The sequence below is a fragment of the Chaetura pelagica genome, unplaced genomic scaffold (assembly GCF_000747805.2).
Source record: "Chaetura pelagica isolate M959 unplaced genomic scaffold, ChaPel_1.0 scaffold142, whole genome shotgun sequence".
Classification (NCBI taxonomy): Eukaryota; Metazoa; Chordata; class Aves; order Apodiformes; family Apodidae; genus Chaetura; species Chaetura pelagica.
The window spans coordinates 8,951,387-8,969,539 of record NW_009952973.1 but is presented as its reverse complement, the minus strand read 5'-3'; the positions used below and the strand labels follow the sequence as shown (position 1 = coordinate 8,969,539).

Genomic DNA, 18,153 nt, shown 5'->3' with positions numbered 1-18,153 from the left:
AAATTAGCTGTTTTAGTCTTTGTAACACTAGACTGAGGCTTTAGGTAGCAATTGGTCATTCTTTAAAAAAAACACACCCTAACAAACAAACAGAAATGGAAGTGGATGCAGGGGTCACTCCCAGCTTTATGATAGTAAACACTATAAAATATAAGAGAACGGTGTTGATTTTCTCTTTCTCAGTACCAAAAGGTATCACCAAATTCTGCATGAAAGTTCTAGACAAAAAGGCTTGAAGATATACAATTTAAAATAGAAACAATTATTTTAGAAAGGCAATCTATTTTTCTTAATGGAAAATTGTTCAGACATAATTTGATAATTTTAAAAGCCAAGTCATCTGTAGCAACAGCATATTGATAGCATTACAGAGTGTACTCATACACACTGAACAACATAGCTCTGTCTTCTTCTTGGCCACCATCCCAGTCTTTCTTATGTAAAGAAATATTACACTCATGTCCAGAAACTACTTAGTTTTCTAATTACTGGTAGTTTTGGTAAGCCACTCTATTCATCTGCCCCAGCATATGGGACACATAGACTGTCAAGATCCAAAGTTAATACTTGTGTAAAGTAGCAGGCTAACAGCTCTAGAAATATTGCATTCGAGATGTTTACATTATCATGCTAAACATGAAGCTCCAAGTGTGAAAGGAAGTTGGAAATACGAATTTCAACAGAAGCAGAAAAACACTACTAGTTTGGCATTGCTGCAAGAACAAAATCTGTACCTTTTTGTCCTGGGAGGCATGAGCCACTAGCAACATTCATGTGAAAAGTTGTGTATCAAACCTGAATGTACCCAATTCACCCAATATTCACTAGGTAGGTATTCATGTAGTAGCACTCAACTAATTCATTAAGTGGCTGTTGTGATGTTATAAAAACAATACCAGCAAGTAATTTTTTTTATCCTCTATTATTATTATTATTTTTTAAATTCAGAGAGGTTACACTGTGTGTAGTTACCTCTTCTGAACGGTGACATGTGCAGAGAAAATTTACTGGTTGTACAGAACCTCTACTCTGAAATCCCATGAAAGGCAGGAGAAAATGATTCAATATGCACATCTTCACTCATAAATGGTGTGTTAGTTAGTGCCAGGATTTTTCACTGAAACAAATTCTGATATTTTCATGGTGCCATGGATGGATGGATGGCAGTTTGTAAAAGTTATTGTTAACTCCACTACTGTTATCTTCAGTAGCAGTTTTCTACAGCCCATAGCTTAGCAAAACAATAAATCAAAACTTCAAATTACACAAATTCACACTGGTTGGAGACTGCTTCTCTGCAGAATAATGCCTTTGCATCAAACATTCCTGTAGCACAGTTCAAAACAGTAGATTATACTCAGGCTTTAAACAAAATAGATTATTGTTTCTGGTTGTGAGAGGTTTTATGAATATGTTTATAGGCAGAAATCAGCCATAAAAGACATACACTAAAAAGCACTGGGAGCTATAGAATAGAAATCATTGTCCAAAGCACTTTCTAAACTTCAGAAAATTACCATAAAATTGTGAAAGTACTCTTCAGATATGAAATGCAGTCTTAGCAATGACTTTCTTTGCACCAACATGTTGTAAAAAGTACCTATAAATACTGAATGTAAGGGGCTGCAGAAAATTAGAGTATTTCTGAGAATACGTCAGATTTATGTAAAGAAGAACACTGACAACAGCTTGCATAGTAATAGTATGATTTAGGTAATGCAATTCAACAGAAAATGCTGTATAATCTTCCAATCTAACACACAACTGGCTACATTAAGGTCATACATTACATCCATGTTTAGGAGACTGTGACGCAAAGGAAGAGAAAAATTTACTGCTTAACTAATTTCATTCCTTGAGCACATCCAAAATTTTACCAAAAAGTCATCCAGAAACCTGAAGCGGTCCCTATTACTGTGAGACCACAATGCCACAACCTTTGTAAGATCCATACCCAAAATAGCCTTGAAATGGCAGGGTGATACTGTTCCCATTTTATACATAGGCAGCTGAGTACAGGAACTAAAATGCCTTGTCAGAGGTTAGAAAGTTGCTGCTTCTTCCTTGGTTAGCCCAGCATTTACCAAACTGCTGTTCTGGTCCTTTGCCAGAATTACATGGTTCTTCAGCTTTGTTTCCTTTCAGGGAGGTCTGGAGAGGACAGCTCTGTATCAGAAGGCAGACAAGGAACCCTAGGAGAGTAAGATGCGATCACACACGAAAAAACTACTGACTTTCCCAGATAGGTGCTAGAAGTCTTGGCATCCAGTAAGTAGCACAACACTGCTGTCATCAGAGAGGATTTCTATCTTGAGTTGCAATTCATTATTGATGCTGTTAGTTCTCACCTGCACCTTTCCCTCCCGTATCACAAAGTTACACCACCATGAACTGCTCTGAGGAGCTGTGCAGCCCTTTCCTAATCTAATTTATCTGTGTTACGTTAAACCTCTTAATTAATTTGAGGTTTTTCCAAATAGTTTTTGGGTTTAATTGTTGTTGCTTTCCTGTCTGTTTAGAAATAAATTTCTGCTGGCATGAATGGACACCAATGCCTGTTGTAAGATCGGGCATGTGATAACATGAATTGATGTAATGTACATGCTGCCAGAAAACAAAGAGCAGTCATCCTGAGTAGGCTTGAGCATTTCAAACCTCTGCTTTAAAGTTTCATAGAGGTTTTAGCTCCAACAGGCTATTTAATCATATGAACTGACATGCTGCATATCACAGTCCATTATAGTAACAAGGCTACCCTATTAGTTTAAGCTGCAATCACTTGGGTTGGGCAAACTCCTCCAGAGAATAAAGTGCTTGCACCATCAAGAAAAAACAGCCACACAACAGCAGGCTCCTGTCCCAAACCCTTATGTCACAGAATCACAGAATTGTCATGGCTGGAAAGGACCTCTGAGATCAGAGTCCAACCATCAACACAAGAAAACCCAACCCTAATAAACACAACCAACCACACACACTCCACCAAAAAACACCCACAAAAACCCCACAACCCTACAATCTCAGCCAGTAGAGAATGCCCTGAAGTACCACATCAACATGTTTCTTGAATACCTCCAAGGATGGCAACTCAACCACCTTCCTGGGCAGGCTGTTCTAGTGCCTGACCACTCTTTCAATAAATAAATTCTTCCTCATATAGAACCTGAACCTCCCCTGCTGCAACTTCAGGCCATTTCCTCTAGTCCTGTCATTATTTACTTGGGAGAAGAGGCAAACAACATCTGCCTCCCTACAACCTTCTTTCAGATAGTTGTAGAGGGTGATAAAGTCTCCCCTCAGCCCCCTCTTCTCCAAACTAAACATCCCCAGTTCCCTCAGCCGCTCCTCGTATCTTGTTCTCTACACCCTTCACCAGCTTGGTAGCACACAGCAATATCCAATAATTCACACAGAAGCTTTGATTGAAAATACATTTTATATGGCTGCAGTACGGTTCAATGAAACCTATGGAAAACTTGGCCTGGCCAGTGACAAACTACATGTGAACTAAAATGATACACTTTGTAGATAAGTGCAGCCTGATACAAATGCAGTTATAAATTGGTCATCTGACTCCCAGGTTGGTGTTACTACCTCATCTATATATATATGTGAGTATGACATGGAGCAGGTGGGAGGCTGGAGCACTATACAGTCCTAAATATGTAAACTTCAAGCCAAATATTGGTATAAAGCTACTTGTGAACAACTAGAGGGTTTGGGAACAGGTGTCAGTGTACATCAGGAAAAGATGAGATCTGGAATGAAGCACCAAGTTCTGTCACAGCAAAGGGTGGAGATGCTGCCTGAGTGGCACCGCAGGTACATGAACCACAGACCAGCCCACGCTCATACCACAAATGGATGAGAATGTTTAGATTCTTCACAAGAGGGATTCTGAACTGAAAGACTGTCCAGATAGATAGCCTCCAACAGGAGAGCACCTGTCAAACACCAAACATAGTGGAGTAAGTTAAAAAAAGAAAAAGAAAAAAGTGTGTGTGTGAATGAATTACAGAAACACTAGCTCTGGAGCTCAGTAAGTTCCATGTTACTATCACACCAAAAGCCTACCTGACAACACTTCAGTTTTTTTGTGTCAACTGCAAACACTCTGCTCACATCTGTGGCAGGAGTATTGTGATCATGCATAGATGGAAAGCAAACATATCATTCAGATAATACAATGACTGCTCCTGGGTCTTCTGTAGTTTGATCTGGTTTTATGTACATTATATCTTAAGCTGATGTGACCTTTTCTGCTTAACACACATACTGAGCTGGCATTTTAAGTGAGGGGAAAAACTCATCAGTGTAATTTTTGGATCACATACTTTGGTGTTTTGGATCACGTATTTAGTAGTATTTTACTAAAAATGCTGGCAGTTTTCCAGTTCCTTAAGGATCAGCCCAGATCAGATGTTGCCGGCAAGAAATAAAGCTATTGGGATACCAATAGTAAAATATTTAACTTAAATAATAATAATTAAAAAATCCCTACTGCTTACAAATTGTAATATAATAATTATGGTGCTGGCTGAAGTAATTTCTAATTTTAGTATATATGCACTTAAAGATAAATTCTTCTGTCTCTTTAATTCTATAAAAGCTGTCTTGGTCAATTAAGTTATTGATATCTAAAATTTTTTGTAATGTTTACTGTCGTTGTTCTAAGCAAGGCATTAAAAACTTCAGGTGCCAACATGGCCCTAGGAGAAAAGCAGTACTGACTTTGAATTAGAAAAGAATCCCTTCCGTAAGCAAAACTAACACACATTATTTAAAACACTTGTATACCCTGGCATTGTAGACATTTTATCTATACACAAACTTGGAAAGCTGAACAAAATTATAAGAAGTGCTAAGTGACTTTCAGTAAGTGTTGAGAAATTACAACTGCTCAGAGGACCAGGAAAACTTGTGGAAGAGCAATGGAGACTCTAGCAACTTCGGAGGGTTACATGACTGCACTAGCTGCATCTATGTTGTGCAGCAGTCACAATGGAAGCTGATGGAAAATACTTCATCAGCACTTACATAAATGAAAGATGAAGACTGATGGGCCTAGATGGAGATAACTAAAAAGGAAAAGCAGAATGACGAAAATAAGCCCACTAAGTCCCGCAATCACCTACTTTTCCCTACCAAGAGCTAGTATTCCCTGGATATAGGGTCAATTTCTACATGAATCAGATCTGTTACTTCCAAATAGTGCAAAGTCTGGGACAGAGACACAGGTTTACTGTTGCTATTGTTTCCAGATATTTTTTTGGGAGGGGGAAATGCTGCCTTTCTTAACTGACAAAACCTGCAGCACAGAGTTTCTGCCAGAGCTACTGAGCTACAGAATCCAAGCCAGCCCTGCTTCTAGCCCTGATGGGACACGCGCTGTGTGAGAGACCTGGAGATTTTGCCACACTGAACCATGTTTGTCTGTCCTCGCTCTGCTGATGCAGATTAATCCTGCTGATCCTTACATAACAATAATTAAAAGAAAAGAAGGATCTACCTTTGTGAAAAGTAGATGATTCTTACAAATGAGCTGATCTAAACAATACTAAGAATGGAGCTGGGCTTATAAAATTTTACCTACAAATGAACTTGACTGTTCAGGTTTGATAGCCCTCTGTTCAAGTTCCAGCAATACCTATATGGTAGCAATATCAACAGTCAAACTAAGCATCTGCTGGAAGAATGTGGACTCAGCTTTTGATTTATGTATTGCATCCATCTCCAGCAAAAAAAACATTAAACTGAAGTTTATTCAGGAAGTGCTCTATGGAATAAACAGAGTGACTGCAGACACATTCACTCTTTGTCCAATGTCAATACCTTCTCTTAACTACCAATATGTGCCTGTTCGTTTTACATATAACCACTGGGCCAGAAAAGATGGGGAAGGTCTGTGTTTCCAGACACTGTTTGAGAATCCTGCAACTTGTTGCCCTGGACGTTTTGCTAGTTTTGAGATTTTTATATACCTATATAAAAGCTATTTACTTCTACTGCCTTTCATTAGTACTAAGAGGCCTACATGGTATTTCAGGGCTCGGGTTCCTCTGCTACAGTTACCGACTTTGCTTGTTCTACTTCATATTCCCACTCTCCCCTTTATCACTACTTACTCAAAGGGGTCGCTGGGATCAGCTCTCTGGAGCTCTGGAGGAATCGGTATTCTTTTGTAGTACATTTCCCAGTCAAAAGCTCCTCGCATGGCATCCCCCGCCTGTGCCTCGTAGCCAAAGTGATTGTGGTCAATGACATCGATCATAGGACACACGATGGTTTTGTGGTTTAGTGCAATCTGGTCTGAAAAATGAAAGTAGAAAATAGGAAGCGGCATATCTAGTCAAGCCATTTATCATATCATGGCAAAGTGAATCCCACAGGTTTTCTGATGTTTGAAGATTGCTTGCTTTGTTCCCTGCAGCCCCCAAATAATTTCCTTTTTCAAATCTGTACCAAACCTTTATCTAAAGTGTACTTAATGATGTTGGGCAATGATTAGAAGTATTTACAGTTCTTTAAAGGGAAGCATATCCCTGTGAGACCCACAGGAGTCCAGTCATCTGTATCTCTGTCACTTTTCTACTCTGAGCTGTCCCCAATCTGTCAGCTACAGAATAAGCCAGCAAGCAAAATGTAAAAGTACTTCTTCAGCTGTGGGGAGTGTGTATGGCGATCTCCTGCGAGAGAGATTTGTGCTCCTAAATGTGAATCTCAGCTCTTGGAACCATTCAGCCACTGTTCCTGTGGCTCTAGTGTGCATCAGCTTTGAGATCAAATGCTTCAATTAAAGGCAAATTCTAGCATGAAGAACAAAACAGGGCTTGTGTTCTTTTTTTGTACTGATCTTTGAGATGTAAAGAAGGCCACACAGTATTATTCAAACCTGTTTTCTAAATAAATTAGTTTCTTTTTGCCTTTTTTTTTTTTTTTAAAATATATATATATAAATGTGAGGCTTAATCAAATTCCCATCTCTAGTAAAAGGGCAGGGTAGGCCTGAGTCTGCTTTGGTGCAGATTACTGCTTTGCTGCTATTACCTAATCTCAGAGAGCTCCTCAGAAAAGAAAGAAGATATTCCAAATGCAAGAACTAGGCAGAAGAATAATGGTTTGAAAAGAGGAAATACAGGAAAATTTGTAGCTGTGTTGGCACAAAAGGACCAAAACTATCTACAGACCCATGAAAAACCAAAATCTTCAAGAATTACAAGCATTATAAAACTTTTACTTCAAACGGTAGACTAGATTATTTACAAAATGTAATTGTAGGGCCTATGTAGAAAACTTGCTTTTTGCTTTTGAGAATTAGGTTTCACTTGTGTGTTATAATACCCTAAAAAAATCAGAGGGTTGAGTGTGGAATGAACACTTCAATAGGAAGGCAGGTAATACTGGTGCAATGATTAATAATACAGATCCTGCTCCTTGCTTCTGAAGGACTGAAACTAAGAAAAAATATTATTTTAGCAAAATATCTGTAGTTTTCATATTTATTCTCAGTTGTTTAGTTGTTTAGAGACTGTCCAAATGGGGGAACAATGATGACTGCTAGTGAGAAATTACTGTGTCTGGAAGTGCAGCAGGCTTTTACATCCTTATTTTTTAATAGTGAAATAAATTTAAAGCACAGGCTCTTGAAAATTCTAGGAAACTCATCTCAGACATAATAGCTGCATTACTCTTGCTATTGCCAAATATAATTACATTCACTGGTATATTGTGTTGTATTATCTGTAATCATTATGTAAAGTCATTTTTACATAATCTCTTCCCTGTGATGGCCCTGCTAACAGTTAAAGGGCTTATAATAATCTATCTCTGATCCACCACCCTTCTAAATTGATTGGAGGAGAGAAACTAAATGGGATTGATTTGGCTGGAGCAGGTCAAAGGTAAACTCATAATACATTAGCATCCTTTTCCTGATCTTTAAAAGCTTCTGCCTTTAAATAGACTGAAGAATTGGAAACATCTGAGCCACATGCAGAGATAGGCAGGGGAAAAAAAACAGCAATGCTCAAACTCAATCTCAGATTTAATTTTTACAACTCTGCAACAATTTTGCAAGTAAGAAGATGCTTACCGGTCTGTTCCTGTGCATATCTACAGAACCTACTTCTCAGTCCCAAAAATGTTTTAGAGATTATTAGAAACAACAGGAAGGTCATGACTTCTGAAGAAACTAGTGTGTTTGTGATTATGCACACCAAAAAGCAATCAAACTCACAGCCTCAGTATTTCTTTCAGTATGCCCTAAATAATGAATTTTGCATGCATACTTCTTAGGCTTGACTGCAGCCCAATAAAAAATTAAGAAAGAGAAAAAAGGGCTGTAGGGCTATCTTACATTTCACCATAGTGCTAGTATTGTAGCTTTACAGATGTGAACATGCTGCTGCTTTGCCAGCCAGTGTTCTTCATCACACCTGCTCCTAATGCAAGAGCCTGAAAGTCACAGTTGAAATGATTTACAGTTTCATTTCTATTGCCTTTACTGATCATTCTCTCACAAATTCCTACTGGTCTGAAAACTTGCATCTATTACTGCACTGCATATATGCTGCAGATAAAGGGAAGAACAGATAGATAAACATAATTCTACATGTAAAAATTTTGCAGATTTGAGAGAAAGCATGAGATCACCCAGAGCTTCCTCCGTAGCAATTTTAAGCAGTATTTACACACGTTTGAAGTCAGCACTTTTAGTATCAAGCAGCGTGCATTTGTGGCAAGAAACAGAAATTTTCAATATTGGATAAGCCACTCTAAAAAGATAGGTTTTATCTTTATAAGATAGATGCACCCCAGTAACTTCAAGTGCTTGTTTCAAATTGGCCTGGTTAAAGTAACAATGCCACATTGAAAATACTCTTATCATCCTACTAAGATTACAGATGCTGACAACATTTGAGTGGCTCAGCAAATTATGTCTTGTTATCTGAGTTGGTTTTAGTACTTGTATTGTCAGACTTCTCCACTGGCAAGTAATGTATTATAGACATGTTGTGGAGAGAGACAGCTATAGCTAGCAGGTGTCTTGATAACTTGCTAAGCATGATCTAATCATGATATCAACTTAAGTCTTGGCCAGGAACAAAATCTGTTTTGAAAACCTAGTTCTGGTAGCCTATGACACTAATAATCTATTGTCCATCTTCCTTACTTCCACAACAACAGCAGCAGAAGGAAAGATGTGGCTGCATCTTTCAAGCTGGTTTGCTGCTCAGTTCCTTACCTTAAACCTGCAATACCTACATCTTCCCACTAGACTCTTTATGCAAGCAGCTGGAGTCCAAGTTGCAACTTTCCTTCTGCTGATTTTATACTACTGAAGAGTGACAAACAGCTCTGTTTGCCAATATTTTTACATGACTACAGCTGCCTGCTCAGTGAACATCTAGCAAAACACTGAAATCTGAGTGGTTTATCTCAGTTTGAAAACCCATTTAGGCTAAATAAATAAACTAAATAAAGCTTAAAGAAAAAAAAGAAAGCCATTTTGCACCTTTTTTAAAAAAAAAAAAAAAAAAGACAAAAAAAAAGAAGACTGTAACTGAAAACAACTATGGCTGAGCTCCAGAAAGCTACTTAGGTACCTAACAAGTACTGAAAGTCTTTCTTTGATCTAAAAAGTGAGTTTTGAAAATACAAGTTAGATGCCTAAATAACTTTGAGAACCATCTCTAAGTGATTGCTCTTGCTTCCCCTGCTTCCCCCTCTTCCCCCCTCAATTTGCAAGGTCTCATTTTGAAAAAATGACTTGATTTGGAAGAATAGAAAACACTGCCCCTCTCAGCGAAGACTGGCAGTCTGCACTCCAGAGCTGGGCTGAACTGGGCTCTTTTTCAGGACTTTTCATTACACATGGCATATACAATCAGAGCTAAAGTAGGGCAGCTTCAAAGCAATAAATACCCAATATATCCTCTGTTTTGGTCTCCTTGAATGACATTCAGTCAAATGCAGTGTTGAGTGAAGCAAAAGATATATCTTGAGATAATACTTTGAAAAAACATATTAACTTTACTATTATTAGCAGCTAGGTGTCATCTGATTTCAGTATAGCAAATATTTGCCACCTAACGGTCATAAGACAGTTCTCTCATCCCTTTTGGAAAAGAGGTCTCAGGACATCCTTACATATACTGCTATGTATTCATTCTCCATTTGTCCTTCTTCATGTAATGCTCTACTTTTTCTTTCATAATAAAGTCTATTGATCCTGAGCTCCAGTGCTCCCAAAGATTAATTTCTAGATCCTCTGGCTGGTTAGCTAAGCGTATTTCTACTACATGTGGAACAAGAAAGATCGCATTCCACTCAAGAACTAAGAAGAGCTGGGACTTGGTCCCTGATGAAACTTCTCTTGTCTATCCAGTTTGCTGGCTTGAGGCTGAGGGTTGTTATCACCAGCTCAGTTCCCACTGCAACCTAACTGCACTTATGAATCCTTTGTAACCATTCCATTTATTTCTTAGCTTTTATAGGGTGAAACCCAGCTAGATGTATCTTCATTTCAGACAAGAAAGAAAGAAAAGGAACTGCTTTTGCAACTTGCAATATTCCCATGTCTAAGTTAGCAAAATAGAAGAGCTACATCCCATCTACAGTAACTTAGCAAAAGATTTCACAGGACAAGAGTGAGAATCTTCTTGAGATTTTTCATTAGTGGCAATGTATGATGGACGGTGGGGCAAAATCAGAAAGCAGACAAAAGGTGGCTGTAGAATAAGCCAGAGTGTTTATGGCTATTTGACAGGGCTGCTTGTGGAAGGCTTGCTGAAACTTGTATTTCCCTCTGCTCTTTTATGCTGTTCAGGCTTTACATGAAGACACAGAGGTTATTTTAAAAAATGCTGATGTTGTGATAAAGGGCAAAATGGTAACACAGGGATAAGACTGTGTGTGTAGTTTGATATGGAAGCGAGAAAGGATGTAAATTTGGAATTCTGCACATTATCGTATCACTGATCTTACGAGAAAGTAGTTACTAGTATTTGAAAGGAATGATCTCGACTGATCTCAACTATCAGTCTTGACTGATAGTTCATTAGCAAAACAGCATCTCTGCTTGCTGCAAATCCTTTATCAGCTTATTGTGTGGCCTAACTAGTTCTAGCAACAAAATTCAGGAAACAATAACCATTAATTGGTGAAACCCTATCCTGGCACATACTTATGACATATGCTTTTAATTAATACAAATTAATAGTTAACTCAGTAATGTTCTTTGTTTTTGCTAGCAAAAAAACATTCACTTTGCAAACCACATATACTTTGCATGTAGTCTAGTAGGAAAGGGAACATTGTTTCCTGCAGTTAAATCCTAGACTACAACAATTGATTTTTTCCATTCCTTTGACTAATGGAGCTTTGCCAGCTGCAGCTGGAATCCAGCAAAGCAGTCAATAGCAAATCATTCTTTCTGAGCTTCCAAATGTGAATGCAGTTGTTACTGGTCTTGGACACATTTACAGCAAAATCTATCTTAATGGAATGTGGAGGACGAGGAAGGAGTACTAGGAACTAGGAGAACTAGGAAGCATAACAAGTTTCCAGTTATATAGTAAGGACATAGCATGATACTAGATTTAGTAATTTAGTGGTAGTAATAATAAAATAAATTGTAACTATCATAGGCAAAAGTGATACTTCACCCATTCTTTAGTCACAAAACCCACAAAATAGAGCTGCTTAATTGCTCTGAGACCTCTCTCACACTGGCTCTTCAGACACTGCAGGAGAGCCCCAAACACTTCCATACAGTCTATGTCCTGCTCATGGTGGGACATTGCTTCGACTGCTTAAGCTACTCTGTATGCTCTGATTTTAATGGCTGATGAAGGCTTATACACTTACTAAGCAAGGGAGGCAGCCAATTCACGTTGACTTCGCAATGGGAATCCAGAAATGTCAAGACTTCTCCTCTAGCCAGCGAGGCTCCTAGCAGTCTGGTTCGAATGAGCCCTTCGCGTTTCTTGGTACGCACAATCCTCACTTTGGCAAAACGGACCATGTATTCCTCCAGCTTCTCTTTTAAATGTTCTAGAAAGAAGGGCAAAAAAAGTGTCAGTGGTGCTAGGCCTGGTGGAGCCAACGGAAGGACAGGTTGGCATATAACCTGCAAGCAGCTTATCTATGTCCATCTCTTGTCACTGTAAGTCCTCCAAAATCTGCTGCAAATCGTCCCCGAGACCGTTTGGAAAGCACAAATGTTCTCTGTTTTATGACACAGAGGAAAACACTGACACTACGGACCTTTTATTGCAGTTGCTACTGGCAACCTGCCATCCATAATATAATCATGGCCAAAACTACCGCAAGATATTCATCCATCCTCTGGTTCCTGCAGCCCAAGGCCAGATAAACATTCTGGCATGTTGTGTTATAAACAGAGTGCTTTCCAAGTGGGCTTTCTATATCAAGTAACGATGAAGAAATATGCACAGAAAACAATTTTTTAAAGGTAAGTGTTAAACTATCTGATGAGATTGTTTTTGTAATGGGAAGGGAAACAGACATAAAGAAAGATCTTAATAGTTGAATAACAGTGTTAAGCAAATGGACAGCTAACTTCTGAACAAAACTAAACTTCAAATAGAGAGCAGTTGATAGATTCTGTTTTCTCCACAACCTGGCTTTACCTGTATCACAAAACTGCACCTTTGCAAAATCTTTTTCTAGAAACACACAGTCTCAAAAAAATCCCAACAACCCACCAACTTGAAAAATCACCCTAGAGTTTTCTCTCCTAAATACATCTACAACAGAAAAAATATCTTTAGCTTTTGATTCACCTCCTTAGCTTGTCAGAGTCATTACTTCGGAAAAATCTGATAATTCCATTTGGCAGGGAAAGAAGGAGAAAAGAAGCTTAGTTCATAATAATTAAAACTGGTGAGAACCCACATGTAGTGATGCTAGTGGTTGCAAGCTACATCTCACTGAAATGGGTTTGCCAGGTTATGATTGCTTCTTATGTCAGCTATTAATTCTTTGAACTCCCTCATAAGAGATCGCAAGAAATTTGCTACAGACTACCCAAATGGACTACCATTTAGCAGCACTGTTGAGTTCCCTGCTCATGGCAGAGGGGTTGGAACCTGATGATCTTTGAGGTCCCTTCCAACCTTGATGACTCTATGATTCTATTCTATGAATCTTGGAAACCTTTTCTAGCCTAAATGATTCTATGATTCTCTGAAATAACAGGAAAAGACCTATCCTTTTTTAAATCCCATTTTTCTATTTATGTACTCAATAAGAATTAACATAATCCCTCAGCAATTGCAGTAAGAGATGTACTATGTCTTTGAATGATGATCGTTGTATGACCAACCATATTCATGGGACAAGGGCTGTGTGCCACTTTCACGCAGTTAAAGTTCCAGCCACAATTCAGTATCACAACTAGACAGAGGTTAAATAAAATCTTACATCATTTTGTGCCCATGTGCAAGACTGTGTAAAGCATATATTTATTGAACTATTTTCCTGTTTTTATGAGCTCCATTGAGGCTATTCCCACAGCGCAGAAATACAGAAGAAGGGAAATAGACCTTAAAAACAAGGATACAAAGACCTTGGAGGTAATATAAGAAAGTCTGTTAGGGCTGTCAATCTGGATTTTCTTCTATGTTGAAAATTGTATCATCACAGAGCCATGAAAAATGAAACAGTTTCAAAGTGACAGGATATTAGATATTTCCAAATTAGATAAAACCTAATCTGTTAGGTATGATAGTTTTGTTCGTTCTCAGACAGTGAAGATTTCCTGTAGTTCTTTAAGGTCATTTAACCCTTTCCCCTCTGACCTCTTCCACCCACAAGTCTTAAGTTTGTTTCCTCTGAATAGGGCATATGAACCCTGCACCAAGAGTAAGACCACACTACTGCACACTATACAGACAGCTAATAAGAAGATTCAGGTTACTCAACCTGAACACAGCTCTCCATCTATGTGATCAAGCACTTAATACCTTGGCTTAGTGCAAATCCTCCCATCTTCAGTTGCCCACTCTCAGAGGTGGGTTCACTGATGAGATGCTGGCTGATCAGAGGATCCTAATACATAGCTCTGAATTTGGCTAAGTATCAGATACAATTGCTTTTTTACTTCCTGTGAGCCGGCTCTAGGCAGTTTCCCTCTTTGTATGTGAAGGCAGCTACCAAGGAAGCACATAAATTCTCTGACAGAGAGAAGCAGAAGCCTTACTTGGACAACCAAAGTTGTTCATAGTGTCGGTAGGCTCTCTACTGCCTTTACGAAAATTCAAGGCACACCTGAATTAGACTTGCATTAGTTATGTGTCACAATGGCTAAGGTAAGGCCCTTGCAATAGAGAGTCTGAATATGGCCACCACTGGTGTTTAAATGAACTAATACAAATGTGTTTTCTTCATGCATCCTGATTGATATCACTTGTCTTGGGCCAAATAAATTCAGTCTCATACAAAGGACTAAATTTCATTCCTTTCAAATCTTGCAATGACCACATTCTGAAAGCTGAGTGCCTCCCTCTGCAGGAAAACACTTCAGAGAAATGATACAAACTATTTTAGTATGATACATTCTTCTCTGTTCTTGTATCAACTGTTAAATAACAAAAGAGCTGAATAATATAATTTGATTACTATTAGTTGTATTGGAGCTTGAACTCAATGAAATCAGTGGCAGTTCATACTGTTCTTCTATTGCTTCAGGTTCCTTGTAAACTCAGGAAAAGAAATCTCTCAATTTATTTATTTATTTTATTTTTTTTTACCAGAATAATACCTGAAATTCTGTGAAACAAACAAGAGTTCTCTATACCACCTTCCTCCCTCTCTCTCAGAGCTTTTCACACCTTTCAGGCAGCATGCCATCCAATTTCTGAAGAACCGTACACCTTTAGATGCCAGAATCACATACCCCAAAAGTGTTTTCTCCTAATCAGTTAGTCCCATGACTAATTTTATTATATCTCCTGGTTGCTCAAAGAACAACTCACAAAAAAGCAGAAGTATACAAACAATATTTGCATGTCTTCTTCATACAGAATTCTAAATACATCCTTGTATAGACATCTGGAAGTCATCAGGATGAAAACAAAAGTAGCAAGTGTTTAGTTTTATAGAGCTTAGTTAGACCAGCGACACAAGAAAGATTAGGGCAACATATAAACCAAAATATATGGATTATGAGAGATATATAAGGTATCTAGATTTGTTAAATCAGCTACATGTTAGCAATATTCTAACTATACGTCATGACACAGTCCAACAAATTCAAGTAAAAGTAACTACCTTATCTTTAGTTTTGAGATTTGGCCAAGATGATAGTTTGGGAATTTATTTGGGAAAAACTCTCAATAACTACAAAACCATCAACAAGTATTTAAGTTCAATGACCAACTTCAATTGGGCTGTGAGAATGAAAATATCTTGAAGTACAGGAGAAAAAAACCACCTTATATATTTTCTATATATTTTCTCCTGCAATGTCTTGTGGCATTATCTGTTTCAAACCTTACCAATCTCTAAAAGCATAAACAAAACCAGAGCAACAGAGACAGCAGAACGGTAGTAGTTTAAAGAATACTGTAGTATTGTCTGCTATTTATATAAGTAGTAAAATCATATCTTTCACACTGAACCACTCATTAAAGCCACTCCTGCATTACTCAATACAGTGGTGAGACTCTTTAAAGCAAAATGCCAACTCTCCAGAACCTGTGGTCAGCAGCTGGCTTGAAAGGATGGCTACTTAAAAGATCCCACATTTGAGCTAGGGGTCTCAAAGACATAGATACTCTGACAAAGACAATACCTTGGAATCTCACAGCTCAAGTGTTGCTTAAAACAGATTAGACAAGATTTTAGAATTCTCTGCATGGGAATAATTTTGACCAACAAATGATCTAGGTGTTTGTGATTACTACCAAACACTTATTTTAACATTGTCTTTTCCTGAATATGTATAAAGAAATTGCCCTTTTTCACAGAACTCCCAAAAAATTCCTTCACGGAAGAAAAATTCAAATTATATTAAATTTCCTACAGCACAACTGCATTTTCTTACAGTTCCCCATTATTGTGTTGCTAATATTATCTCCAGAAGAAGCACCTCACACACAAAACCTATATATTACATATATATACTTAGAAGCAAATGAACTCAAGTGCCCAAGTAAACATTTATCAATCAATGTCAGCAAAACTTAATTCTAAAGAAACTGAATGAATTTATAATGTGGTGTGTAAACCAGAAAGCAACCTGTAATAAAAAGGCCTTTACATGTCCAGGGGACAACACATTCTGCCCATTTATTACCATAGGAAACAGTCCAAGTCAGCTTGCTATGACAATAAAACAGGGAGGTAAGATTGTTTCATTGATGTGCTGTAATATTACATAAATTTCACTTTAAGAGTTAGGCAAGAGAAAGAAGCCAGTATGTAAATTCTACAGTGAGCTATAAGCAGTACACTTGGGGTAAAAAGAAGCCAAAGACCCTGTCACTAGATACAGAGAGTAAATGTATAATTTGTAATTTACAAGAAAGCACATCATTCTTTTCTTCACAGTGTTGATCAAATGAAGACATGAATCATTTGTTTGACACGTGCGAGGAACCTGCCATGGCAAGAGTTGCCACAGGCAGTGACAAATAAAGAATAATGCTTGGGCAGGAGGTTTACAGGCCATCACTGCTATGACAAGTGTTGATAAAGGGAAGCATTATGTCTCTTCTAGCAATAGACTGTAAACAAATTTTCCATTGTAATTGTTCTGTGCGGGCCTTTTCTGTCTTCATTTAAAATCTGGAGAAGTTTTTCTAAAATAATAGCAGAGACACAATTGCCTGGACATAATAATTAAAGATCTACTCAAGCAGAGTACCCAGTTACTTAATGTGGTGCCCAGATATAAATTGGAAATAGAGGTTCTGCTTTTTTTCATGGAAAAAAACCAAACAACCTAGTAGTAAAAAGCAGAACTGCAATTCTCCCCTGTTGGGACGCATACAAGGAGTATTTCATTATCACACTGATAGCCCGTGGCAAAATGTACTGTGTGACATGCAATGTTCCTCCAAGGTTACTGAGAAGGTATTAAGAGAGATTTAAAAGATGAAGTGAAAGCTGGAGCTGGTCTTCAGGACTTGCTTGACTGAAGCATGAATCAGGAAAGAGGAAGGAAAATACAAAGAAAATAAATCCTTTTGTTAAGCCCCTTTTCTGGACAGCCAGGAAGGTCCATCCCAAAGCTGGGCCTATAACACAGCTTACCCTCTGCACCTCTTGTAGCACCTCCAATTTCTTCCCCTAATAACTGACAGCCTCTGTTATAAGATCATTGATCTGCAAATCATCAAATAATTAAGAACAGCAACAGAGCCTGTTAAATGCCCTGATAAACAATCTGAACTAAATCTGTTTCTTTTTAACTTTAATTGGCTGAGTAGTATGTAACTTGAGCTGTTCTGCCATTCCCAACACAAGACATGTAAAAATAGCTCAAGAAAAACTTACAGTAGTAGAAAATGTATGCTGGTCTCTCCTGTTACCACAGTATAGCCATATGAGAGGAAGCAATGTGGTTGGAAATGCTGGTTGGACACAGAAACATTCCAAAGGCTGTACCAAGTCAGCTGTCACTTTGTCTAGCCAAGCTGAAGACTCCAAGAAGGACAATTCCCCTGGTTACACCTCTGGGTAAGCTAACCAACCGTCACATTACCCTTCTGGTGAATAACTTTTTCCCTAAAGTCCAGACTGAATCTTCCAAAGTCCATCTTGGGCCTGTTGCCTCTTATTGTACCATCTGCCAGTACCAGGAGGGAGTTGGTTCTGCCATCTGTGCAATTCCCATTCCAGCTGCTGTGGGCAGCTATTAGATCAACACTTAGCTGCTGCTTTGCCAAACTTAACAAGCATAGGTTCCTCAGCCTCTTTGCAAAGGTCACTTTGTTTTGGTCCACGACAGTCTTACTAGTTCTCTGCTAAAGTGACTAGAGCTTTTGTCATCCTTTTTGAACTGCAAAGCCTAAAACTGGATGCAGAATTATAGGTGTACATAGCACCATCATTATAAAAGTAATTATTTCATTTTATCTGTTCCCTCTCATTCCACCATAGCCCAATTCAGTTTGTCTTCCTGCT

The 18,153-nt window shown here is 38.2% G+C and overlaps 1 protein-coding gene across 1 annotated transcript in view; it reads right to left on the bottom strand.

Annotated features, from left to right (window-relative positions):
• Positions 1 to 18,153, bottom strand: part of GALNTL6 (polypeptide N-acetylgalactosaminyltransferase-like 6) — a 277,333-nt gene that overhangs the window by 66,047 nt on the left and 193,133 nt on the right. The window contains exons 7-8 of the mRNA XM_009996002.1: positions 11,869 to 12,054; positions 6,126 to 6,309 (exon numbers count right to left, since the gene is read on the bottom strand). Coding sequence (XP_009994304.1) covers positions 6,126 to 6,309; positions 11,869 to 12,054 — 370 coding nt within the window. The remainder of the gene's footprint in view (positions 1 to 6,125; positions 6,310 to 11,868; positions 12,055 to 18,153) is intronic.